Source organism: Myotis yumanensis, unplaced genomic scaffold (assembly GCF_028538775.1).
Source record: "Myotis yumanensis isolate MYYU_CA2020_CCGP unplaced genomic scaffold, mMyoYum1.0.hap1 SCAF_11, whole genome shotgun sequence".
Lineage (NCBI taxonomy): Eukaryota > Metazoa > Chordata > Mammalia > Chiroptera > Vespertilionidae > Myotis > Myotis yumanensis.
This window is the reverse complement of record NW_027223762.1, coordinates 52396504-52424169: the sequence shown is the minus strand read 5'-3', so window position 1 is coordinate 52424169 and position 27666 is coordinate 52396504. Positions and strand designations below refer to the sequence as shown.

The 27666-nt window shown below is 40.3% G+C and overlaps 1 protein-coding gene across 4 annotated transcripts in view; it reads right to left on the bottom strand.

Annotated features, from left to right (window-relative positions):
- The window catches only part of DNAH6 (dynein axonemal heavy chain 6), a 253702-nt gene that overhangs the window by 153473 nt on the left and 72563 nt on the right, over nt 1–27666 (bottom strand). For all 4 annotated transcript variants that reach the window (XR_011473183.1, XM_070429592.1, XM_070429593.1 and 1 more), the window contains exons 17-26: nt 26306–26419; nt 24629–24772; nt 18433–18645; nt 17661–17753; nt 16364–16483; nt 14105–14285; nt 11530–11626; nt 8373–8592; nt 6604–6768; nt 6411–6521 (exon numbers count right to left, since the gene is read on the bottom strand). Coding sequence is in view for 3 of the 4 variants with exons in the window: in XM_070429592.1 (XP_070285693.1) it covers nt 6411–6521; nt 6604–6768; nt 8373–8592; nt 11530–11626; nt 14105–14285; nt 16364–16483; nt 17661–17753; nt 18433–18645; nt 24629–24772; nt 26306–26419 (1458 nt within the window). In the remaining variant the exon portion in view is untranslated. The remainder of the gene's footprint in view (nt 1–6410; nt 6522–6603; nt 6769–8372; nt 8593–11529; nt 11627–14104; nt 14286–16363; nt 16484–17660; nt 17754–18432; nt 18646–24628; nt 24773–26305; nt 26420–27666) is intronic.

Sequence of the window (27666 nt, the reverse complement as noted above, 5' to 3'; positions counted from 1 at the left end):
GATATTGGGAAGAAGAAAAAACTCACACAAGTTCAAGAAGCTCACAGAGTCCCAGACAAGATGAACCCCAAAAGACTGACACCAAGACACATTATAATTAAATTGGCAAACACCAATGACAAAGTAAGCATCCTAAAGGCTGCCAGAGAGAGACAGAAAGTTACCTACAAGGGATCTCCCATCAGACTATCGATGGGTTTCTCAACAGAAACACATAAGGCCAGAAGGAAATGGAATGAAATATACAGAATCATGCAAAGCAGGGGTCTGAATCCAAGAATACTGTACCCAGCAAGGCTATCAATCGAAGTTAAGGATGAAATCCGGAGCTTCACAGACAATAAAGGACTAAGGGAGTTTATTACCACCAAACCAGCAATGCAAGAAATGCTAAAGGGACTGCCGTAGAAAGAAGAAATAGGAAGCGAAGAAGGAACACAGGCACAAAGAATAAAAAATGGTGACAAGCAAGTACCTATCAATAATAACTTTAAATGTAAATGGATTAAATGCCCCAACCAAAAGACATAGGGTAGCTGAGTGGATAAGAAAACATGACCCATATATCTGTAGCTTTGGGGTGAAATGTTCTGAAGATGTCAATTAATTCCATCTGATTTCGTGAGTCATTTAGGATTGATGTTTCTTTGCTGATTTTTTGTTTAGAGGATTTATCCAGTGGTGTAAGGGGTATTAAAGTCCCCTACTATGATTGTATTGCTGTAAATCTCTCCATTGATATCCTACATAAGTTTTTTTAATGTATTTGGGTGCTCCTGTATTGGGTGCATATATGTTTACCAGAGTTAGAGTTACCACCTCAGAACAAAGGACTCACACAGACTGATGGTGAAGGGGTGGAAAAATGTTTTTCAGGAGAATGGAAATGGAAAAAAAAAAGCGGGGGTAGCAATACTTATATCTGAAAAATTAGACCTCAAAGTAAAAGCCATAACAAGAGATAAGGAAGGCCACTTCATAATACTAAAGGGAGCAATTCAACAAGAAGGTATAACTCTGGTAAACATATATGCACCCAATACAGGGGCACCCAAATACATAAAAAAACTTCTGTAGGATATCAATGGAGAGATTGACAGCAATACAATCATAGTAGAAGACTTTAATACCCCTTACACCACTGGATAAGTCCTCTAAACAAAAAATCAGCAAAGAAACATCAATCCTAAATGACTCACTAAATCAGATGGAATTAATTGACATCTTCAGAACATTTCACCCCACAGCCACAGAATATACATTCTTCTCAAGTTCACATGGGTCATTTTCAAAGATAGACCACATATTGGGACACAGGCAAAATCTCTTCAAATTCAAGAAGATAAAAATTATATCAATCATCTTCTCAGATCACAATGGCATAAAAGTAGAAATCAACTATAATAAAAACAATCACAAAAATTCAAATACATGGAGGCTGAATAGCATACTACTAAACAATGAGTGGGTTAGCAAAGAGGTCAAAGAAGAAATAAAAAACATCCTGGAAACAAACGAAAATGAAAACACAATTCAAAATCTTTGCGACACAGTGAAAGCAATCCTGAGAGGGAAGTTCATAGCATTACAGGCTTACCTCATAAAACAAGAAAAACTGATTATAAACCATCTAACTCTGAAGAATTAGAAAGAGAGCAACAAGAAAAGCTCAGAGTGAGCAGAAGGAAGGAAATAATAAAGATCAGAGCAGAAATAAACGACAGAGACCAAAAAAAGCAATACAAAATATCAACAAAACCAAGAGCTGGTTCTTTGAAAGGATAAACAAGATTGATGAACCTCTAGCCAGGCTCACCAAGAAGCAAAGAGAGGGGATCCAAATAAACAAAATCAGAAATGAAAGAAGTGAAGTAACAACCAATCCCACAGAAATACAAAGAATTATGAAAAAATACTATGAACAACTCTAGTTCAACAAAATGGATAATCTAGATGAAATGGACATATTCTTAGAAAAATACAAGCCCCCAAAACTCAATCAGGAAGAATAAAAAAAACCTGAATAGGCTGATAACTACCAAAGAAATTGAAGCAGTGATCAAAAATCTTCCAGCAAACAAAAGCCCTGGTACGGATGGCTTTATAGGGGAGTTCTACCAAGCATTCAAAGAACTAAAACCTATCCTCCTCAGACTGTTCCAAAAAAATTCAAGAGGAAGCAACACTTCCAAGCTCTTTCTATGAAGCCAGCATTACCCTAATTCCAAAACCAGATAAAGACACCACAAAAAAAGAGAACTACAGGTCAATATACTTGATGAACATAGATGCTAACATCCTCAACAAAATTCTAGCAAATCTGATTCAGCATTACATTAGAAAGATAATACACCATGACAAAGTGGGGTTTATTCTGGGGATGTAAGGATGGTACAATATCCGCAAATCAATAAATATGATACATCACATAAACTAGAGGCCCGCTGCATGAAATTTGTGCATGGGGGAAGGGGGGCGGGGTTCCTAGCCTGGCCTGTACCCTCTCCAATCTGGGACCCCTCGGGGAATGTCCGACTGCCGGTTTAGGCCTGATCCCTCTTGTAATCCAGGATTGCTGGCTCATAACCGCTCACCTGCCTGCCTGCCTGATCGCCCCTAACCACTCTGCCTGTCTGCCTGATCGCCCCTAACCAATCTACCTGCCTGCCTGATGCCCCTAACTGCTCCCCTGCCTGCCAGATTGCCCCTAACCCCTCTGCCTGCCTACTTGATTGCCCCTCACCACCTCTGCCGGCCTGCCCAATCACCCCTAACCACTTCTGCCTGCCTGCCTGATTGCTCCTAACTGCTCTTCCCTGCTGGCCTGATCACCCCTAACCACCTCTCCTCAGCCTCTGCCACCATGGCTTGTCCAGAAGAGGCCCAGTCTAATTAGCATATTACCCTTTTATTAGTATAGATTGAGAGACAAAAATCACATAATCATATCAATCGATGTAGAAAAAGCATTTGACAAAATCCAACATCCTTTCTTGATAAAAACTCTCAGCAATGTGGAAATAGAGGGATCATAGCTCAACATAATAAAAGCCTTATATGACAAACCTACAGCCAACATCATACTCAATGGGCAAAAACTAAACTCATTTTCCCTGAGAATAGGAACAAGACAGGGATGCCCTCTTTCACCACTCCTGTTTGATATAGTACTAGAAGTGCTAGCCATAGCGATGAGACAAGAAGAAGAAATAAAAGGCATCCAAATTGGAAAAGAAGAAGTAAAACTGCCCTTATTTGCAGATGACATGATACTATACATACAAAACCCCAAAGACTCCATCAAAAAACTACTAGACCTAATAAATGAATTAGGCAATGTAGCAGGATACAAAATTAACACCCAGAAATCTATGGCCTTTTTATACACCAATAATGAACTCACAGAAAGAGAAACGAGAAAAACAATCCCACTTACCATTGCACAAAAAAATTAAGATACCTAGGAATAAACTTAACTAAGGAAGCAAAAGACCTGTACTTGGAAAACTACAGAACATTGAAAAAAGAGATAGAGGAAGACTTAAAGGGAAGAACATACCATGTTCATGGATTGGTAGAATCAACATCATTAAAATGTCCATACTACCCAAAGCAATCTATAGATTCAATGCAATCCCCATTAAAATACCAATGGCATACTCCAAAGATCTAGAACAAACTCTCCAAAAATTCATCTGGAATAAAAAAAGACCCTGAATAGCCAGAGAAATCCTGAGAAAGAAGAACAATGTAGGAGGGATCACAATACCAGATATCCAGCTCTATTACCAAGCCACGGTTCTCAAAACTGCCTGGTACTGGCATAAGAACAGACATATAGACCAATGGAACTGAACAGAGAACCCAGAAATTGACCCAAGCCATTATGCTCAATTAATATTTGACAAAGGAGGCAAGAGCATACAATGAAGTCAAGATAGTCTCTTCAATAAATGGTGTTGGGAAATTTGGTCAGATACATGCAAAAAAAAAATGAAACTAGATCACCAACTTATACCATACACAAAAACAAATTCAAAATGGCTAAAGGACTTAAATGTAAGACAGGAAACCATAAAAATCCTACAAGACTCCATAGGCAGCAAAATAGCAGACATATTTTGTAGCAATATCTTTATAGACACAGCTCCTAGGGCAATGGAGACTAAGTAGAAAATAAACAAATTAAAATAAAAAGCTTCTGCATAGGAAAAGAAACCATCAACAAAACAACAAGAAAGTCCACTGAATGGGAGAACATATTTGCCAATGCTATTTCAGATAAGGGTTTAATCTCCAAAATTTAAAGAGAACTCATACAACTTAACAAAAGGAAGATAAACGATCCAATCAAAAAATGGGCAAAGGACCTAAATAGACACTTTTCGAAAGAGGACACACAGAAGGCTGAGAGACATATGAAAACATGCTCAAAGTCACTAATCATCTGAGAGATGCAAATCAAAATGACAATGAGATACCATCTCACACCTGTCAGAATGGCTATCATCAACAAATCAACAAATGACAAGTGCTGGTAAGGATGTGGAGAAAAAGGAACCCTAGTGCACTGCTGGTGGGAATGCAGATTGGTGCAGCCACTGTGGAAGACAGTATGGAGTATCTTCAAAAAATTAAAAATGGAACTGCCATTTGACCCAGTAATACTACTTCTAGGACTATATCCCAAGAAATCAGAAACACCAATCAGAAAGGATATATGCACCCCTATGTTCATAGCAGAACAATTTACAATAGCTAAGATTTGGAAACAACCTAAGTGCCCATTAGCAGATGAGTGGATTAAAAAACTGTGGTACATCTACACAATGGGATACTACGCCGCTATAAAAAAGAGGGAACTTTTACCATTTGCAACAGCATGGATGGAACTGGAGAGCATTATGCTAAGTGAAATAAGCCAGTTGGAGAAAGATAAATATCACATGATCACTCATATGTGGGATATAATAATCAACATAATTTGATGAACAAGAATAGATCCAGAGACAAATGGCAGGGGAGGTGGGGGCGGGGGCTGTTTAGAGATCAACCAAAGGACTTGTATGCATGCATATTAGCATAACCAATGGACATAGACACTGAAGCGGTAGCGGCTTGCCCACGGTGGGAATGGCTTGGGGCGGGGGTCAAGTGAGAGAAAAAGGAGACATATGTAAAACCTTAGACAATAAATAAATTTAAAAAATAATAAAATTAAATTAAAAATAAGAACCGATAATTCTGTGACCAAACAGGACAATAGTTTAACTTATTTAATTCCTACAACACTTCTATGAAGTATATATTATCTTTACCCCCATTTTCCATGAGAGGAAACAAGGTCAAAAGAGGGTGAGTAACTTGAGGGCAGTCACACCGGTAAGGAGTGGCAAAAATGAGATTCGAGTAGACATTTGCCTCAGAAAAGCCCATGCTCTTAACCATGATGTGGTGATGACACTCGAGAAAATGGGTTTTCCCTACAAATTAAGTGAGATTAAGGTAGTATGCCTCATTTTGGGAGTAGTGCTTCCTCTGATTTATCAGAAAATATGAGCATTTTAAGTAGGCCACAGATTGATTAAATAAAAGCGTTTTTGATAGATTGAACTCCTGATTGTCACCTACATAGCTAAACCTTTTCCAAAGAAGAGCAACTGGCATTTTTCAGTCCTGAAGGCCTTGAACAGCTGGGCTGAGTTTTCCATAAACCAGAAGCAGGGACCCCCCTCCACACAGGAGTCAACAGGACTTCCCTCAGGGAGTCCACTCTCTTCTCCGGGCTCTTTGACCTGAACTATATTGAGGACCATCAAGTCTGCTGAGGATCCTCTCTCCTCTGTCTGTTTTAAGAGTGATTATTTAAAAATGAAACATTGCTTGGAAGTAGAATTGAATTTGGAGTGAGAGAATAGGCAGAGCTGCAGAATGGCAGCTCCCAACTGTAGCTTGAAAATTCTTGTAGAATTGCATTTAGATTCATTCCCTTATTTGTTTTATTGGTAATTGTGTGAGGGTTCTAAAGCACATCTTGAGCCTAAGAATAGAATTGGCAGAAATCCTGGTGTTTCCCTAGATTGAATGAACTTCTGTGAGAGATATTAGGACCCAGGAAATACAATCTCTCCTTAAAGGATGCAAAAATTATAATCCTGACATTTTCCTCTTGAATTGTTTTTTTCTATTTTTATTAAGTATTCATATAAAATTATATACAAACACCAAGGCAGTGGCCCTAAGAAAACTGGATCATAAATGGTTTTAGGGAGAACTCCAAAGCTCTGGAAATCACGTCAGAGCATTAATTCTGTGAAAGAAAGGGAATTTGTTTTAACCGTGCCAATAAAAGCCACCGTGACCATCTTGCACAGCAATATGTTCAGTGTCACTCTGTTAAAAAATCTCACCTCAAAGTTGACTTTTTCAAAAGCTTCCAGGGCCTCTAGACGATTTTCATCTGTTTCCAAACACTCAGTCAAATCGCGGCACCAAGTGATTTGAGAAATGGTCAGGATCACCTGCATGGAAACATCTTCCTTGAGTGCGTGAGGCATCTCACCGAAGAGGGAGTCAGCTGGAAACGTAAGGAGTGTCGCTTACTTGAGAAGCGTGGCCAGATATCACCCATTCTGTCCTCGGTTTCGCCTGATAGTCGGCGATGGCAGCTTTGCACAGGCGGCGCAAGGACGTGAACATGGCTTCTTCCACTTTACCCAGCCATTCCTCCACGTTGCCTCGGGCCTTGAGACCTTTTCCCAGTCTAACCTAGAAGGTAATCAGAGCATCAATTGTATGGCTCACGTGGGACTTGTAGGCTGTCCGTCCTCCGTGCTGAGCCATGGAAACACCAAAGCCTGACCACAAACACTGGATCTTTCTATTGCTGTCCCACCCTGTCCCTCTCTTTGCCCTCTCCACTTATTCCTTTATTTTACTGCTCCCCTTGGGAACCAACTCCCTGCAAGAAGAGTCTATCTACACACACTACGTAAATTCCTTCACTTTCTTTTCCTGCTTGCTGCCATCTAATTGTTGGTCCCAACCACTCCTCCAGCCTGTTAAGGTCACTAAGGTTGGCAACGTTCTCCCAGCTGTCAACTCCAATTGACAATTTTCCATCCTTTTCATATGTATATCTTGAATTTCCAATGATGTGACTGTTTGTCTGGGTCTCCTTTTCTGTCCTTCTTTGTCAACCCTCCCTTTAAATGTCATGTTTCTCCTGGATCCTAGCCATGGTCCTCCTCCCTTCTTCCTTCTTCTGCACTAGGGATGAGTGAGCAAATTCTTTTGCAAGAAGATCAACTCAGGACAAGTAAAGTGTTTACAGGCTCCTTCACTCCGGTAGAGACACCACTGTGCTCTAACTGAACTGAAATCCTCAGCATTTCCCTGCTCAGTTCCTCTGTATGGAATGCTCCCCCTCCCATGGTTCCGCTCCCTCTTCCTTGGCTGTCTCTGCTTGTATGTGTGTGTGTGTGTGTGTGTGTGTGTGTGTGTGTGTGTGAAGTCACTTGGTTCTCCACCGTCTGCTACTACATTCACTTGCTTGGTGTTTACCACACGTCCGGCCCTGTGCAGGGCCCTGGAGACACCACTGCTCACAATGAGAACTAACACTTTCAGAGCCCCCACTGGGTACTGCTCTAAGTAGCTGACATATAGTAATACTTGAAAGTCTTCCGTATCCCATTAGTCTTGAATCCAGGCATGGCAGTAGAACTGGTGCTTTTAACCCGTCTACTCTTGTGAGTAAGACATGGCTCCCCTTTCTCCACTCTGTTCCCAAGAACAGAGCATGTGCCTCTGCTACTGCACTTACTGAGCTGCTTTGCAAAGTCTGTTTGACTATGTCTCCAATAGAGAGCTCTGAGGGCAAGAGTTTTAGCTTGGTGACCCCTGAAACTGCTGAGCCAGCAGAGTCCCAGTAGCAGGAGCACTTGATGGATGCTTAGAGTGACAATGAATAAACCTCTACTCTCAACCCTGAAAGAGTAACAAAGTTTTCCTATAGGGACCCGAAGAGTATTACACTAAGAGAAAGAGGCCAGCCTGAGAAAGGCAAGTATCACATGATCTATGTACAAAATAAAACGATGAACAAAATAGATCCAGAGACATGGAAGCATGGAACAGATTGATGAATATCAGAGGAAAGGGTGGGGGTGGGGGGAGACTAACCAAAGAACTTATATGCATATATGCATAACCCATGAACAGAGAAAATTGTGAGGTAGGCCTGGGATGGGAGTGGGTAGGTGAGGGGTGGAGGGGGTCAATGGGGCGAGGGGAGGTAAAGGGGACATTTGTAATACTTTCAACAATAAAGATGTTTAAAAACAAGAATTACCAACAAAAAAGCCCTTTACCGTTTCTCCCTCTGGAGACAGCATCGCTAAAATGTCATTAGTGTACACTTTTTCTGGCTCTCCCTCCACAGAGGGAATTTTCCCTTCAACAGGAGTCAGGATAGCAAACTCGAGCCTTGAGATGGAGTCGAAGCATTTCCTTAAGTGCGGCTGCACAGCCTGGGGATTTCGTGTCTGGGCCAAAATCTCCAGAAGCTCATCATTTGACAAGAAATAAAATCTGGATGAAAGAAAATACTTAAAATGTAACTTGAAGGTGAAGCAAAGCCTTATGTAGACACACAAGATAAATCCCTCAGCCGCATCTCTTCCCCATCCACGGATGTCCTGGACCCCCAAGCCCACTGGTCTTGGGATTCTAGAGACACCGCATGTCTCTAAATACAGTTGTGGTGCCTGTTGGTGCAGATGCACCTCAAACATCTAGAATTAGTACCTGGTAAATAAAAGACAGTTTTCATAAAAATTGTAAAAAATGCAGGCTCTTGCTGTTACACTGATTTGTTCCATGCCTTTGCTACTTGTCTTTGAGCTTCCACAGTGAAGATATATTGTTTCCCCAGGACCTCGCCTAGTACCTCACACACACCTGGTAGTCAGGATGGATGGATGGGTGGTCACAGGAACTTTATTTGGTTCTGTGAATATATGCATGTGGACCAGGCATGGGATTTTCTCAGAACTTGTCCAACAGGGCCATTTGGAGGCATGAAGAAACCTTAGGAAAAGAACTAGAGAGGGTGCATGTCTGGATGCCCAGGGATGAGGGTGAGGGAGGAGAGCCTGGCCAGGGAAGACACTTTAGCTTCTGTGAAGGAAGCTGCCCGAGAGGGATCCCTAAGGATTAGAGGGAATCCCACGAGTCCAAGACAGGCCCCACGTGGTGAGAGAGGGGACCAGAAGGGTGCCATCAAGTCAGGTTTCTCCTGTCACCTTGCCTCCCCTCCCTTCCCTGCTCCACCCTGGAGACCTCAGAAAATTATCAGAAAATGAGAACGTTGATCATCATACATCCTCATCATTCTAACACCTTCCTGGCAACGGGGGTGGCACATGAAGGAGGACATTTTAACTTTGAAAGGAGTTGAGAGCTTTGATTATTACAGATCATTTATTGGGTTAAGGTGACAAGAGGTCTTTTTTGGAATATTATTATCTGAGAATGACCAGAAAATTCATAAGGCTTTATCAAGATTTCGTCTGGAGGGGCAGGAAGAAACTAGTCCCTGGCAGGGAATGCAGAGGCAGTCAGTAGTTACAAATAAAGATGCTTCTGGTTGCACTCTATTAGTCCTGCTTCTTTAACATAACACATACATTCATAATTAACTTGTCCCCAAGCCTTGTTTTTAACTGAAGAAACAGATAGCTGTAAAGCTTGGACTGTGAGAGCAGGAACAGTATTGCATTCATCTTGTGTCTCCAAGACCTAATATGGTCCATGGCTCATGCAGAGCTCCCATAAGGTTTTTAGAGTGAAATCAATGCCTCACAGAGCCTCCTGACATAACAAACATTACACACCTCACTGATGTAATTCTAAACAAAAGAAAGAAAGAGAGCTGATGCTTTTTGGGTCTCAATATTTTCATCGGTAAATTTGTGCCTGGGTTTATTTACATATCATAAGCTGTTTCTTTAAATATAAAAAATATCTTTGATCCAGGTGGGGAACTACTGATTTAAGAGTGAAATAGACAAAAGGCACATTCCGAACCTCAAACTCTTCCATCTGTTTCCATTTTGCTTAAATGACGTTTTAGTAAGATTTGTGTAAGATTTCCGTAAGATTTAGTAAGATTCTTTAAAGCCCAACTATTTCTGTTAAAATTCAACCAGACCTTTGGATCTTGCATTTCCTCTGCACACACGTAGCCTTCTTGGTACTCGGCAACAATCCCTCTCAACCAAGAAACCCAGATAAGCACCTAACCCCGGCTGCTTCAGGGGTTTTCTAGAACAGAACTTTGCTCCTATTCCTCAACAGCAAACAGAAAAAAACCATGAAAGATGAACCACGTTGCTAATGTTCTCTGCATTGTGGTACAATATGCCCCACTGGCTGCAGTAGGGAGCTTTTGCTACAATCAAGTAGTCATACTCTGGTCTTATATACCTATATCATAATGGTCTATGGCAGTGGTTCTCAACCTTCTGGCCCTTTAAATACAGTTCCTCATGCTGTGACCCAACCATAAAATTATTTTCGTTGCTACTTCATAACTGTAATGTTGCTACTGTTATGAATCGTAATGTAAATATCTGATCTTCAGGATGGTCTTAGGCGACCCCTGTGAAAGGGTCGTTCGACCGCCAAAGGGGTCGCGACCCACAGGTTGAGAACCGCTGCTCTATGGCCATGACTGTCCAACTGTTAACCATGAGCTCCATTAGGGCAGCGATATGGCCTTTTCTTCTTTGTCTCTTCAGCACTGAGCATAACATTCGTTATGTTTTATTTATTTATTTATTTTAAAAAATATATATTTTATTGATTTTTTTACAGAGAGGAAGGGAGAGGGATAGAGAGTTAGAAACATCGATGAGAGAGAAACATTAAACAGCTGCCTCCTGCACACCCCATAGTGGGGATGTGCCCGCAACCAAGGTACATGCCCTTGACTGGAATCGAATCTGGGACCCTTCAGTCCACAGGCCACGCTCTATCCACTGAGCCAAACCAGTTAGGGCACATTTGGTATGTTTTTAGAATGTGAAGATGAGTAAAAAAAATAATTTGAATTTGTGAAATAATCCCTTAGACAACTTCTACAGTGACATTGTTAGGCCACCAATTAACTTAAAGAAACCTGTTCAGGCACCACAGGTCTCTAACTTTTCACATCCACATCTGTGGACACATGGACCCATGGGCACACATGTAATACACCCAACAGTGAAGTAATGCTGCCATCAAGAATACTTCCTGCACCTTGGGTTGTTACCCACTTAAACCTTTCCCAAACTTGCACCTGCCTTGAGAGTTACACTCCCTGGTCAAGATATTAGCTGGCCTGTCATTATCACACATCTTTATCTCATTTCCCTCTCTGATTCCCTGATGTTTTGAGCTTGTGGCTTGTTTTTAAGTACATCCTTCTAAATTAATGGATAGTCTTAACTACTAAAAAATATCGTAGGTTGCTTGTAAACTTACCTGGGAAAGATAACTCTTTTTGATTCTAAATATGCCTCTAGACACTTCTGAATTTGGTCAAGTAGTGCATTATTATTTTGAAATGTCTCCAGGAGTCCTGTTCATCGAAAAACAAAGTTATTGGTAAAATTGTGTTAAGACAAATAGAGAATATAATTTTAAGGGAAATAAAATATGATAACATTTTTAAAGCTTTGGTTTTATTTGGTAAAAACAATCTAATAAATTAAAATTTGTGGGGTTGGCTAAGAATGTAAAGTATTAATGCAATCAACATTAACTTTAATATTTACCATAATTGAACAGAATTTAATTTGAAACATTTTTAGCTGGCACTCCTCCCTTTTGAGGGGCTGAGGGTGCATGAACCAAAGCCAAACAGTTGTCTTCTTAACCCTCCAAAAAAAGCCATTCTCTGAACTTTCTTACTCATATCTTCTGTTTCCTCTGCCGTCTTTAGATGCTGAATTGTGGCAATGGGATCCTACTTCTTTATCACTAAACTCTAGCAACTTAAGGAGCAAGATTCATGTCTTACTTAACTTTGGTGGTTTGATACCTATTACAGTGCTTGGCTTACCCGCCCACCCAAGAATCAAACCCAGTCTTTTCCATGGTCCCACAGGATGTGATCAATGACCCAATCCAACTCTCAAGCTCCCACCCAAGCTCATCTCTCTGGGCTTACCTTCTAAGCCCTTCTCCTTGTGCACACAATCCCAACCCACAGTGGCTTCCTTTCTAATATTTGTGCATAGCAAGCGCCTTTGTTCTTCTCTCTGCCTTTAACGATACTCCCTCAGATGCACATACTTATTTCATTCCCTCATTCTTACAGGTTTCTGCTCAGAAATCACTTTATCAAAAAAGCCTTCTTTCTCCTCCTCCTCCTCCTCCTCCTCCTCCTCCTCCTCCTCCTCCCCCTCCTCCTCCTCCTCCTCCTTCTTCTTCTCCTTCTTCTTCTTCTTCTTCTTCTTCTTCTTCTTCTTCTTCTTCTTCTTCTTCTTCTTCTTCTTCTCTCTCTCTCTCTCTCTCTCTCTCACACATGGCTACTCTAGCCCCTTTACTTTGCTTAATTTTTCTTCATAGCTTTATCATCACCTGAAATGATGTATACAGGTTTCTTTATCCGAAATCCCTAGGACTAGATGTATTTTGGAATCAGATTTTTTTTTTATAAATTTAAAAAGTTGTATCATAAGTCTAGTAAGAACTGGGGAAGCATTCTAATCAAACACATGAATATTTTTGCAGCAAAAGGTGTGAATATGCAAATTAAGTGGATGTGGTAGGCAGAGCTGAAGTCTTTCAGGGATTTCCATGTCCTGTCCCCAGAGCCTGAGAGAATGCTAGTTGATGTGGAAAAAGGAACTTGGCAGCTCTTTAAATGAAGGCTTGTGGGATGGGAGAGTATTGTGGATCATCCTGTGGACCCAATGTAATCACAGGGGTCCTTATAAGAGGGAAGGCGGGAGGGTCAGAGGCAGAGAAGGAGCTGTGATGAGAAGACCAGAAGCTGGAGTGATGCGATTTCTGGCTAGAAGGGGACCGGGAGCCAAGGAATGTGAGCAGCCTCCAGAAGCCCCAAAGTTTTAAAGTTTTCAATTCTATCCTGCCATACAGCTTTTTCCTGTCGGCTTCTATTTTATGGTGAGTCTTTAGACAAAAAGCATAGCCCCGCAGGCTGCCAATGGCAGGGCAGCTGTTGCGGGTATTTACCAGGATAGGTTATCTGCTGTCATTTGCAGAATAAACAAGCTTGCTGAGGCTTGGATACAAATCACGAAGTGCAATAACCATGGTTATGCTGCAAAGAGTTTGATGCCACATCCCTAGAAAACGAAACTTATTAAAACGCATTTCAAACGTTGAGATTTAAATTACAACCGGTGGTAATGTTTTTAACTGGTTTTAATGAGTTGATTAAAAGGAAGTTATGGAGCCCTGGCCAGTGTAGTTCAGCTGGTTGGAGTGTCGTCCTGTACACTGAAGGGTTGTGGGTTTGATTGCCAGTCAGGGAACATACCCAAGTTTTGGGTTCGATCCCTGATCAGGGCATGTGCAGAAGGCAACTGGTTGATGTTTCTCTCTCACACTGATGTTTCTCTTTCTCTCCCCTGATCTCCCCCCCTCTCTCTCCCTATCTGCTTCCTTTCCTCCCTCCCTCTCTCTCTTTCTCCCTCCTTTCTCTCTGAAATCACTGAGAACATATCCTCGGGTAAGGATTAAAAAAATACGTTATGGACATTTTTATGGTTACAACTTTGTGAGGGCTTTAGCAGAATGGGGCATTGGGGGAGGGGTAACTGTTATGTCTTGTAGTCAAAATGGTGAAATGGAAGCATGACTGACACTGCGGCAGTGTTCCCAAATTATAAAGAGAGCAAAAGCTCACAAGATAACAGTGTTCAATCCACATTGCAAGAGCGTCCAGTGTATTACAACTACTCCTGGTCATCAGTGCTGACTAGAATTAAGGGTTGAGTGCACCGCATATTATTAGACTCTCCTGGATGATAAACATTTTAGATGATTGTAAAGTCTTTTTGTTCTTCTTAAAATTTTTGTTCTATACCTGGTTGAGTAGCCGCTCGAAGAGCGTTAGGCAACCGGTTCACCTTCCTCATGATCTCTTTCCATGACTTATCCACCTGAAGGAACATCTTGGACTCTGCAGGCAATTGCCTCTGAATATCTGGAGCATTAAAAATACTTTCCAGGTACAACCAGTTTCTCTGGCAGTTCAGCCACTCTTCCTGGGAGGAAAATATGGACATGGTCAAGTTTTAACCCCCAATTAAAAACATTCAGCTACATTAAAAATAATTATGTGGAGACTCCCTGTATCGTTTTCCTTTTGGGGGCTTCCTCTGGGTCTGTTGAAATGAAACTTCTTACAGAGTTCAAGACTCGCCTCACCCCAATCTCAACCCATTTTCTACTGAATAGTTATAATGAGTCTACTGTGTGGTCGCTAGGCTGGACCCAGAGAAGGGTTAAAATCCCCAAAGGAGACATTTGGGGGTGGGGAGTAGTGGCAAGATGCTTATTTAAAGAAACCTGAAGGGTTGGGAAGTGGTAAGGTTAGTGACTAGTTCCGAATACAGGCTGCCACGAAAGGAGGTTTACAGTCATGAGCATGTGAAACATCATTTCTTCTTGTATTATTCTCTATTAATTACTGTATTATTTTCCCACATGAACAACTGTAACCCTACTTTTGCCTCACCCTGTATAGAAAGGATTATAAAAAATGTTTTTCAATTATGTGTATAGTCTTTCCTCCTCCCCTTTTTTTTTTAAAAAAAAGAAATATATGATTCATTTTTTTCAATCAAAAAAGTAAAACCTGCTAATGGCAGAACGTGGCAAATACAGAACAATGGGAGGAAGAAGAGCATGACTCATTGCTTTCCTCACAGAGACAATCACTGTTAATTAAAGAAACCAGAAATGCAGTGTCAGAACTAAAGTCTATAGACCTCCCCTTCTCTGTGCCTCTTGCCCAAGATCCATGAAAAGGTTTCTCACTTCTTACTCAAGATTTGGGGGTTACATGTGAGCCCTAATGGTAAAACTACTTCCTGGTTTATCCCAGGTCTCACACTTTCTAATCTCTGGAGGAGCCCCAATAGTCAGCATTGGATTCTTTTAAGGATCCTCTATGGGAACATGTCCTTTATGCTGATCTATAGCCCCTCCCTTCAGAGGGTTCGGCCATCAGTACAAGAAGGCTAGGCACGGGCCAGATTATAAAGTGTTCACTGAAGAGGATGAACTCCTGAGAAAGATCTCTATGAAACAAAGTTGGAAAAAATTGTGCTTCCCCCCCCCCACCAGTGGCTTTATGATTTCACAGATAATTCTTCATCTTAGAATACGTATATAGAAACCTAAACACAATTAAATCAAGCTAAAAAGCTGAAGTCTAAGAAAAGGATTGGATGGGAACAAAGTGCAATCCGTGTGGGTGAGTTTTCTGCTTTGCGGTGGGATAATCTGAAGTAGAATCAAATAAAAGGGAGGTGTGTGCCACAAGAAAAGGTACCAAGGAGTCTTCAAGCAACAGTGTTTTTCTACAACTAGGCGGTTGTTGTGGCCAGACTCTTAAGGTGACCCCCACGATCTGCTGTTCACAACCTTGTGTGATCCTCTGCCCTTGAGTGTTGGGTGCTTGCCTACAGCCACGGAGAACATGGCAAAGGTACCAGGATGTGCACAGTTATGTGTGTATTCATCTTGCCGGGAGTCTTTCTCTACCTTGCTCGATCGATGAAGCGAGTCATCATGCTGGGGAAAGTCCACATAGAAAAAAAAACCCAGGGCAACAGGAAGGATCTAAGGATGGCCTCCAGAGCACAGCTAGCAAGACACTGAAGCCCTTAATCCCAGAGTTGCAAGGAAGTCATTTCTGCCAGCAACCTGAGTGAGCTTGAAAGTGTATCCCTTCTCAGTTGAATTGGTGATGAGAACCCATCAATGATGGACCACAGCTTCACTGAACTCGTGTGAAGTCCAAACTAGGAGACCCAGTTAAGCCACAAACGAACTACTGACCCACAGAAACTAGGCAATAATAAATGCATATTATTTTAAGCCACTAAGTGTGTGGTATTTTGTTTCATAGCAATAATGACTAATACAAGGGTGATGGGATAATCTTGGAAAGAAGGGCTCCAACAGATTTGAATTTTCCTTACATTCTGAACAGAATAAGGTGTCATCAATTAAATATTACATCTAAATTATGTATTAAGTGATTGAACAAATGATTTCTAAGGTCCAGTGACCCTCCAGTTCTCTGAGTCCCTGAAATGAACTGATCCTTACTCACCAGTGTTTGATTAAATAAAGCAATTTGTTTCTGCCACTCATCCACTCGAGTTTTCAGTGGCCCAACATAACGTGACGAGGCAATGGTGTTGATATTGATGGTGCTGTCATCAAGAAGGACCTATAAAGAAAGAAGAAGAAAATGATGCAACATCATGTGCTTGTGCTCTCAAAGATAATTACAGGTATTTAGCCCCAAGCGTCTATTTAAAATCTTGCTTCTTGAACGAATAGCTTAGCCGGACATACTGGTACCTCCCCATCCACTTTCCCTCCATATCCTATTTGCTATGGCGTACCACCCAGTACCATGTCCTCTCAAATGCCATAAAGGGTTGTCTGATTGCCAAATCTTTGTTGTTTCTGTAATTATTATTGGCATTTGTTTTGGTTTGGTTCAACTCTCTTCTCTCTCTCACTCTAAAGTATTTGGCACCTTCTTAACACTATTTAGTCATCCAGGCCTTTATTTCTCAAAGTACTCAAAACTAGCAAAAGACAGAAAAATTAGCTGTCTTTTCTAACCAATGAAACACCACTTTCCCTCAATTATCTTTAGGAAGAGGAAATTTAGATTAATTCACATCAAGCTCTGAATGATTATAGACAGTTTTCACTCTACCTCCAACCCCACTTCTCCCCCTTACACTATAGCAACTCTCACAGAACATATGCATTTTTAAAAAGTCTGTTAATCTAAAGGATTTCAGTTGCTTTATTTAAATTATAAGCTTCTTGAGAGCAAAAGCCCCATCACCTAGCATCACTTGGCCTTATACTGACCGACTTTCATCTTGAGTCTGCTCTCCCATCCACTGTCCAGAGTAACATCTGAACTTGCTCTACCAGCCGATACCTAGCAAAGCCATTTCATCTCCAGTTCTGGCCTGGGTACAACCTAATAGACCAGGGTTTTGCTTTTTAAATTGAGCTGTAAGACCCAGATCCCTTTGCTAAACAAATGTGTCTTTGGATTTTAAGTCACTAAGAATATTCCAAACACACAGCATATAGAGCATGGCCATGTACACCTACTCTCAGAAAATTCAAATGAATTTAGCTTCTCGGTGTGCTATAAACCTGAAATACTCATTCATGTTTCTTTGCTTCATTTAAATGGTTTGAAGTGCCTTTCATTCTCATCTATGTCTATCAAATCCCATACTTTTCCTTCCTAATTAAAATTTTCTTATTTAATAACTCATATTCCATTTTTCTATCATAATCTCCCATAAAAGATTTAGAACTAGTTCTGGCCAGAACATTCACCATAAGTTTTCAATAACCCAGTTACCCACCTGTATGTCGTCGGTGCCACCTAGGATAAACACATCTTTGGTGTCTCGGTGAGGGAGAACGACAAATTCAGTTGTTTTCCATGAATCCTCCACCTTAGAAAGAATTCAAGTCTTAGGCTATCTAAGTTCATTTATGTTTAGGTACTTAATAAATGCATGTGAAATGAAATAGGTGAAACGGACATAATAATCCCATTCTCTTCCTTTACAATTTTTAAAATCCTTAAAAAAAAATCCTTTTCTTAGCTAACTAACCCTGCTTTGCTTAATTTTATTGACCGATGTTAATACATATGAATAACTTGTGATACTTTAATGTGTATTTCCTATCACTTGTGATGTAATTAAAAGGAAAAAATCATTTTACACATTTGATTGGTAAGTATGTGTGAATTTTTAGGGAAAAGAGGTGAAGTATACTAAATAGAGAACTTTTTTCAACATCTTTTGAAGTATTTCACATAGTCTTTTCTAGTAGTTTGAAAGATAATGTATTTTGATGTAAAAGATATTCTTTGGTAAGTGGTTTTTTTATATAAACATGCAAATTTCAAGCTATGTTTATGTTGGGCTGTAAGCTTAGTAGAAGGAAGATGTTTATAATTGTGATAACAATAATAATGATGATAAATATAAGGAAACAATAGAAGGACGATTGATAATGAGAGGGTAAAAGCTGCACTGCTGAAAAATCTATCTGGATAACCCAAAAGTTGGTGATATGAAAACCTTTCCTTACCTGAGCTGAAAGATACATGTTTTTCATATTTACCTTTTTAAGAATGATTTCTAAGGAAGCTTCTCCAGAAGCCTGTCCTGAAATGTCCTGGATTTCTTGGGCAAAGTCGAAAACATGCAACTCGGAGAGCTTCTCCAAGGTTAATGGAGTTTCAAGCTCCAGTAGGGAGGCATCCACTGTGTGTTCAATAGCTGCCCAATGTCTAGCCTTCAAAGTTGGGTTCCTCAAGTCAATGATAACTGGCAGCTGGAAAACAAACACGCTCAAAGGCCCCATGCATTTTAATCCGAGAATGTAGAGATTTGGAAAGAACATCTCTTACAACAACGAAAAATCTGAACAAACTTCAAACGAATGACTTGTATCGAACCCATCAGAAACCTAAATTGCAGGTCAGGGAACTAACTCAAACTTGTCGTCCCCACAGTTTACTCCACAGCAAGAAACAGAACCTGAGAGTTTGATTATCTGGGAACCTTGCCCTGGGATGCCACTTAAGTGAGTTGGAAGACTCGGTTAAGTTTTAAAAATAAATTGTTAAAGACTGAGTGTGGGGTAGCATGAGAGGGTGAAGTACCCGGTGGCTACACATATAGAGGTGTTCATAGAAAAGATTGGGGAGACTCCTCAGAAAGCCTACCTTATGGTGCTAGCAGGAGAAGGAAACAGCAGCCAAACTCTCCTAGCTTCCTTCTGGTCCCAAAGCCTTCATGTCAGAGAAGGGAGGAACAAAAACTCTCACCTAAGATATTGGTGATAACTCATTGTAGGTATTTATAGACATTTGGAGAAACGAAACAGGAAAAGAAAAAGTTCTACCCACAGGGGAGGGACAGAAATACACTTTAGGCTCCTAACTACAGGTAGAGGAGGGGCAGGAATACTTAGGAAAGTAATAACTCTGAGAACAAGGGACACAATGCCTTGTTAAGATAGAGTTTACTCAGAATATGAGGGACTGCCCCTTTCATTTCTTCTACCAGGCGAACAAGTATTGAGTGGAAAAAACAGTGGCGTACAGAGCGGAAAACTATAAGAGACAGATTCTTTCTGGGCACAATACAAAGGGAGGCCACAAAGTCAGGGGGGAATGGAAACAATGATCTTTGGCAAACCAGATCAAACCCTACACACAAGGTATCACTAGGACAATTTAAAGGCTGTGGTATACTGGAGGCAGTTATAGGAACATCAAACCTCAAATGTACCCCAGTTCCTACCTAGATGTAATGTAACGTGCCACACAAAATGCCAATGGAAGGAAAGGCATTACTTACTATATCACACAAATCAAAAATGTTGGCTTGTAACCAAAATGTAAGTAGTGTATTAAAGGACCAGACAAACATGCATCCAAGAGACAAAAAACAATCAGAACCAGACTCAGATATGACACGTTAGAATTAACAGACAGGGACTATAAAAGAAGTGTGATTAATGCCCTGACCAGTGTTTCGCAGTGGTTAAAGCGTCAGCTCTCACACTGATGGGTCAAAAGGTTTGATTTCTGGTCAAGGGCACCTACCTAGGTTGCAGGTTCCATCCCAGACCTTGGTCAGAGTGCATGCGGGAGGGAACCAATTCATGTGTCTCTTTCACATCGATGTTTCTCTCTCTTCCCCTCCCTCTCTCCCTCCCTGTCTACCTAAAAATCAATGGAAAGTTTCCTGGGGTGAAGATAAATAAATACATAAATAAATAAATAAAATTTAAAAAGTAAGTGTGATGAGAGGAGACCAAGATGGCGGCGTAGGTAAACACCGGAGACCGCTGCCGCAAACAACCATTTCAAAAATACAACTAAAAGACGGAACGGACATCACCCAGAACCACAGGAAGGCTGGCTGAAGAGAGACTCTACAACTAGAAGGAAAGAGAACAGCAAACCGAGGCTCAGAGGAGGCGCAGTGTGGAAAATACAAAGGTACCGAGGTGCGCGCGAAAGCGGGCTGGTGGCTGAGGGCGCGGTTGTCGTTTTCGGTCAGGAGTGAGTCTCAGACTCTGGGCTCCAGATCCGGGCGAGTCTCTAGGGACCCAGACTCAAACGGGAGAAGCGGGATTATCCGGCATCAGTTGGAACCTGAGGGCAGCTTTCTCTCCGAGGTTTGCAGCGGCTGCCGGGGTTCTGAGAAGCAGAGCCTCTGGGAACGGGACTGAGAGTGGCCATAACTGCTCCCTCCGCCCACCCTGTTGAGCCCGCCCCGCCCAAACCCTGCGCACAGCCATTTGCCGATCGCCTCAGGCAAAGGCTGGATTAGCGCCTCCCCAGAAGGCAGACGTTTTCTACACAGCTGATTCCTACAGCCAGTCGGCCTGGTGGTCAAATCCCTCTAGTGTTAACTACAACAATTAAGGCTTGGCTAGAACAAGACTGCGCACAAAGACCACAAGGGGGTGCACCAAGAAAGCATAAAAGATGCGGAGACAAAAAAACATGACAGAAATGGAGGATATGGAGCTAAGAATCGCAATTTTGAGGGCTTGCTATAAACTTGTGCAGAGCCTCACGAAAACTAATGAGACCCTCGATGCTATGATAAAGAAATTAGAAAGTAAGCATACACGGACTGAAATAAAGAATATTATACCAAATAGCAGACCAGAGGAGCACAAGAATCAAACCAAAGATTTGACAAAAAACACCCAACTGGAAAAGAAAAATGAAAAAAGAATCCGAAAGTGTGAAGATAGTGTAAGGAGCCTCTGGGACAGCTTCAAGCGCACTAATATCAGAATAATAGGGGTGCCAGAAGATGAGAGACAGCAAGATATTGAAAACCTATTTGAAGAAATAATGGCAGAAAACTTCCCCCACCTGGTGAAAGAAATGGACTTACAGGTCCAAGAAGCGAAGAGAACCCCAAACAAAAGGAATCCAAAGAGGACCACACCAAGACACATCATAATTAAAATGCCAAGAGCAAAAGACAAAGAGAGAATCTTAAAAGCAGCAAGAGAAAGAGACTCAATTACCTACAAGGGAATACCCATACGACTGTCAGCTGATTTCTCAACAGAAACTTTGCAGGCCAGAAGGGAATGGCAAGAAATATTCAAAGTACTGAATACCAAGAACCTACAACCAAGATTACTTTATCCAGCAAAGCTATCATTCAGAATTGAAGGTCAGATAAAGAGCTTCACAGATAAGGAAAAGCTAAAGGACTTCATCACTACTAAACCAGTACTATACGAAATGCTGAAAGGTTTCCTTTAAGAAGAGGAAGAAGAAAAAGGTAAAGATACAAATTGTGAACAACAAACATGCATCTATCAACAAGTGAATCTAAGAATCAAGTGAATAAATAATCTGATGTACAGAATGAACTGGTGATTACAATGAATCAGGGACATAGAAGGGGAATGGACTGACTATTCTTGGCGGGGGGGAAGGGGAATGGGAGATGCGGGAAGAGAATGGACAAAAATTGTGCACCTATGGATGAGGACAGTGGGTGGGGAGTGACGGCGGAGGGTGGGGCGGGAACTGGGAGAAGGGGAGTTATGGGAAAAAAAGAGGAACAAATGTAATCAGAACAATAAAGATTTAATTAAAAAAAAAAAAAAAGTAAGTGTGATGAATATATTAATGGTTTTAATAGGAAAGGTAGACAACATGCAACACCAGATGGGAAATGTTAATACGAAGATGGAAATTATAATTAAACAGATGTTAGATATAAAAAAGATAGTAAGAGAGATAAGGAGAGCCTTTGATGAACTTGACACAGCTAAGGAATCAGTGAACATGAAGATAAATGAGTAGAAATTCCCCAAACTAATACACAGAGAAAAATTAGTATCCCCTTCCTCCCCCACGAAAACCTGTAACCTAATATGCAGGAGCTGTGGCACAATATTAGATAGCCTAAAACACATGTAATAAAAATTCTAGAAGAATAAGAGATAGAAAACAGAGCAAAAGAGGTATTTGAAGAAATAACAGTTACATTGCATTTTTTTCAAAATTAAAGACAGATACCAAACCAGAGATCCAAAAAATTCAGAGAAAACCAAGCAGAATAAATACAAACCATAAAAATTGCAACAACAACAAAATGACATCAACACACACCTAGGCATATTGCATTACAAGCTGCCAAAAAACAAGGAAAAGATAAAATCTTGAAGGCGGCCAGACAGAAAAAAAACATGTTATTCACAGAAAATCAAGAAAAAGAACTGCAGCTGATTTCTTGTTAGAAACCATACAAGCAAGAAGATAATGAAAGGATACTTTTAAATTTATGAAAACAAAACAAAACGTGTCAGTTAAGAATTATATATCCAGTGAAAACATCACTCAAAAAAATTAACAACTTTCTTAAAACAGAAATTTAGGGAATTCATTGTTAGCATAGCTACTCAGTAAGGAATATTAAAGAAAGTTCTTCAGGCAGAATGAATATGCTGAGTCAGAACCTTACATCCATCCAAAGAAAAAAAGAACATTGGAAATGGAATAAAGGTAAATTTTGTTTCCTTTTTTATTATATTAAAAGCTAACTATCTAAAACAAAAATGATGACAATATATTGTGTTTGCTGTATATGTAAAGACAGAACACATACCATTAGCAAAAACATTAGATAATCAACTGTAGTAATGTACACAATGGAATATTACTCAGCAATAAAAATTAGTGAACTATTGCTTCATGTAACAACATAGAGGGATTTTTAAAATTCTAATTAGGCCTGCAGGGATCTGGCCAAAACTGGCTCTCTGACATCCCCCGAAGGGGTCCTGGATTTTGAGAGGGCATAGGCCAGGCTGTGGGACCCCACTGGTGCACGAATCTGTGCACTGGGCCTCTAGTTTTGAATAATGTTGCTATGAACATTCATATACAAATTTTCATGTGAACATGTTTTCAGTTCTCTTAGGTATATACCGAGTGGAGTGACTTGGTAAATTAAGTTTATGTTGGTTTGAGAAACTGCCAAACCAATGAGGCTGTACTGCTTTATAATTTCACCAGAAAATATGATGCTTCCAATTCCTCCAGATCCTTGCCTATAATCTGTCTTTCTGATCACAGTCATCCTTGTGGGTACAAAATAGTATCTTATTGCAGCTTTAATTTGTCTTTTCCTGATAACTAATGATGTTCAGTGTATTTTTATGGATCTTCTTTGGGGAAATGTCTATTGAATCCTTTGCCCATTTTAAAGGGTTTTTTTTTACCTTTTTAATTTTTGAGTTATAAGAGTATGTTATGCATTCTGGATATGAGTGCATAGCTTATATGCATTTTTCTAAGTGAATGAGGCCAGACTCAAAAGCCTCCATATTGTATCATTCAATTTATATCATATTCTGCAAAAGAAAAGACTATAGGGTCAGAAAACAGATCAGTGGTTGCCTGGGGTTGGAACGGAAGATGGAGCAACTGCAAAGGGAAAACATAAGGGAATTTGGTGGTGGTGGTGGTGGTGGGGGGGGTGATGGGAGTATTCTGTACAACACTGTTGTGCTGGCTACATGACTTTTCCCATAAAACGCCATAAAAAATGAGTTTTATTGTATGCAAGTTCCAGGATTTCCAAGGAACAAAAGATGGAATGCAGACGGTGACAAGTGAATTTTTTTTAAATTATACGTTAAAAGCACACTAAAGGCAATAAAGAAACTGACATAAGTAACCTTTAAGAACTGTTTTGACTAGATATTGCAAGGTTAAAGGAGAAAAAACTACAAAAACACTCTTCAAGAGGGAACATTTGCTTCGCATCGTGCCCGAAGCTTTGCTTACTCTTTCTACTCATGTCTTCTTTCAGTCCTTTATCTCTTTTTTTTGTTTAAAAGAATAAAAAATAACTTCCCTTTTCCTTTCCATTTCAAGCGCTGGTTTAGCAGTGACAGGTTTCAAAGAGCCAGCCCTGCACACCTACTGCTGAGCTTCCCAACCTCCCTCACATCGTGGCATGTCTGGACAAAGGGCATATCTGTTTGGGGCAGAGCTGTCAATGGACAAGGCTGCCCTGGCCTTGTCCTGCCGTCTATAGGCTGAGCCGATGGGGAAGCACTCTCACTCTGAATGCCACTTCCAGCCATGGGATTTAGCTGCACGGTTCGGCCAGTTGAAGACAGAGCGGCCGACTGTTCCTCCTCAATAATGGAGTCTGTTCTTTCCTCTCTGCGTGCAGAGCAGTTCCCGATGTCAGTATCACTGGCATGGAGCAATATTACTGATTGGAGTTTTGGAAATAATTTCTACCAAACTTACCTTTTCTTTCATTTTTTCCACCTTAGATTTTAGCTGGGGCACTACACTGTTGGGTGGCAAGCCTTTTTCCAGTTGAGTCACAAATTTGGCATATTTAGAGACTTGACTGTTTAGGGATTCCGGATCCAGGCTGTCAAATTTGGACTATGAAAATTAAAGGAAAAAAAGAAGTTAAGATATAAGATAATGGGCTAGATTGAAACAGCGGAATTTTTTACTTTATTCAGATTTTCCAGTAGCAAAATTGTTAATCCAACTCAACTCTATACTTTTTTGGAAGTGGCTTTACTTATTGAGATTTCTAATAGTCTAGTGGGCATATTTATTATTCTTTTCATGTCCTTGTCTCCTATATCAACACATTATTACAAATCCTGTAATTTATTCCTGAGGACCAAACCTTATAAAAAGATATACAGCAATTTTTATTCTTGCTAACTATAAATTTTACCTAGTATTCTCCTACTGTTTGATTATGTGCCCCTTTAATATAAAGGATTTAAAGATGCCCCAAAATATTCATGCATCTTTAAAAATATTTCAGTTATATAAACATATTAGTGTACACATATATTGAAATGTCAGATGGTCATAGGGACTGAGGTATCAGAAAATTTGTTAAACTTTCATTTTTTTCCCCCCAGATTCAACATTTTCTTTCAAACCCCTAATGGGTCTTTTTGTGCATTTTTTATGAATTCTTGCCACTTTGGAAGCCACTGTCCTCATCTTTGGGGGTGATCAGAAAACTCTCTAAGCTTCTTTATTCCTCAGGAGCTTCTACTTCTGAGATAAGTGACAAGTGAGTTATAAGAGAGCACTTAAAAGTCTCTGCTATTATAGCAGATGTTTGCTTGTTTTCTGTTTTCCTCACCAAAGGTAAGTCCTATGATGGTTTGGACTTTGTTCTCTTTATTTTCCACTGGTATCCCCAGCAGCTAGAACCTTCTCTGGAGAACATAACCTATGTCACTGTTATTTAACCCAGACCTATGACTTCTAGTTATAGGTATCAGCACTGGTAGGATGAATGAGCAAGTGTAAAAGAGTATTTGTGAAGTTGGTGGCATTTCTAACACGTCCATTTCACAATTGAAAGTATAGATGGTCATGTTAAATTTAAATATAAAGATAGAACCTAGAAACCAAATTCTATTTTACTTGGCCCCCTAATTAAGTTAATTTACTTTTGAGCTCTCCAAGGAAGAGCCCAAATTTCATCGCTCTGATTCCACTCTATTACAGTGAACAAATAGCTTCCTTTTCTTTCTTTTTTTTTTGAAGGACAATAAAAACAGAACCTAAGCTAGCAGGAACCTGAAGTGTACAGATCCCCAGTAAAAACCTACAATCCTCAAGGACACTTGGGTGCACTGGATCATGACAGCACTGGTTCAAAACCCACAAAAGCAGTCAAGGTCCTCTGGTGCTCCCTTCAGTTAGCCTTCTTCAACGGAGGACCTGAGGAGCTGCCTTCCCATCATGCATTATGCTACGAAGTACAGTGACAGAAAGACCTTTGTGCTTTTCACTGGAAAAATTACAGTAATTCCCATAACATGATAACATTGCATATTTCACCAAAATTGCTTAACAATTATAATTGATGTAAAGATTTTAAGTTTCATTAAAACAAACATGATTTAAGAATTGAGAGCTTTTTTTTTTTTTTTTTACCTGTAACCAGTCTTGGTGGAGTTGATCCCATTCGGACATAGAATCCCAGAGCAATTGTTTGAGCTTCACTTCAGCACTAACTACTTCCAAATCTTCAAACTTAGAAACTTCCACCTTTAAATATGTAATAAACAAAATTCACTCTTTAATTTTCAGATATAAATACCTGTTATCCTCCTATTAGTAATTCTTGATACAGTGACTAAGCAGAATATGTGGGGAGCCTAACTGGGGAAAGGAGAGAGAGAGAAACAAATGAAGAAAAACACACACATGTAAATTCAAATTTCCATTTGAGTGACAAAATATAACTCTTTATATTTCCTTAGAATGAAAATATCCATGTATCACAAGAGTACCGTGGGCATTTTTCCTCAAGTTGGATCATACATGCCTATACATGCTTGACCTTTTTAGGAAAACAGATGAATCTTCAGAAACTGAGACTGACTCCCTTTAGGGCTTAGCTGATAGAAGAGGAAGATGTTTGCACAGTAGCGGGTGGAGGGAATGGGGTGATTTAAGATGAAGAGGACCAACTGGTCTCTTGCCTCTTTTTAACCCCACTGGCTGTATATGAATCCTATAGAGAGAAACGCTGCTGAGGGGATGTCTGAAGCTGTTTTCCTGAAGTGTTTTAAAGACTGCCTTGGCTCAGAGGTGGGGAACCTCCAGGGGAGTCACTTGCACTGAAATTGTGAGCCCCCACCCCCACTAAGGTAGGGCTTTGAAGTCTTCAGCCAATAGCAGCAGCATACATGGATCTATGTCAGAGGTGGGCAACCCCTGGCACGCGTGCCAAACATGGCACGCCAGTAACTTTTGCTGGCACGCGAAACCCTCTCTTATAATCTTCCATTTACAATTTTTTTTCTTAATATCGACTTTTTTTATTTTTCAGATAAATTCAGTGTAGGTGCATCTTAGATAAATAAATAATTTTACATAACAAGTTATCTTTAAGACCATAGACATGGATTGACGAGAGAAGGGAAGAGCAATTTCAATAGTGTCGAAAACGAACTATTGAGGACTTGGAATGCCATTCCAGAAAATTTTTCCTGTTTAAAAAACTTTGCAGCAGCGTTACTCTCCATGTTTTCATCCACATACGCTTGTGAATCTTTATTCTCAGTGATGAATTTTGTTAAGTCTCGTAATAGGAGTAGCCTGACGGATGAAAGTGGTAGCTCGTGCATATCTCTGAAGGTCACGAAATATAAACCTGATGTAAAATCTCTGTCATCAGTGATGCAGCAGCAAAAGTCCCACTGATAATATCAAACCGAGTCATAAAATTTTCTGTCGGACTATCAGTGTACATGTATACATTAAAAAATAAACGTATTTTTCATCATCGT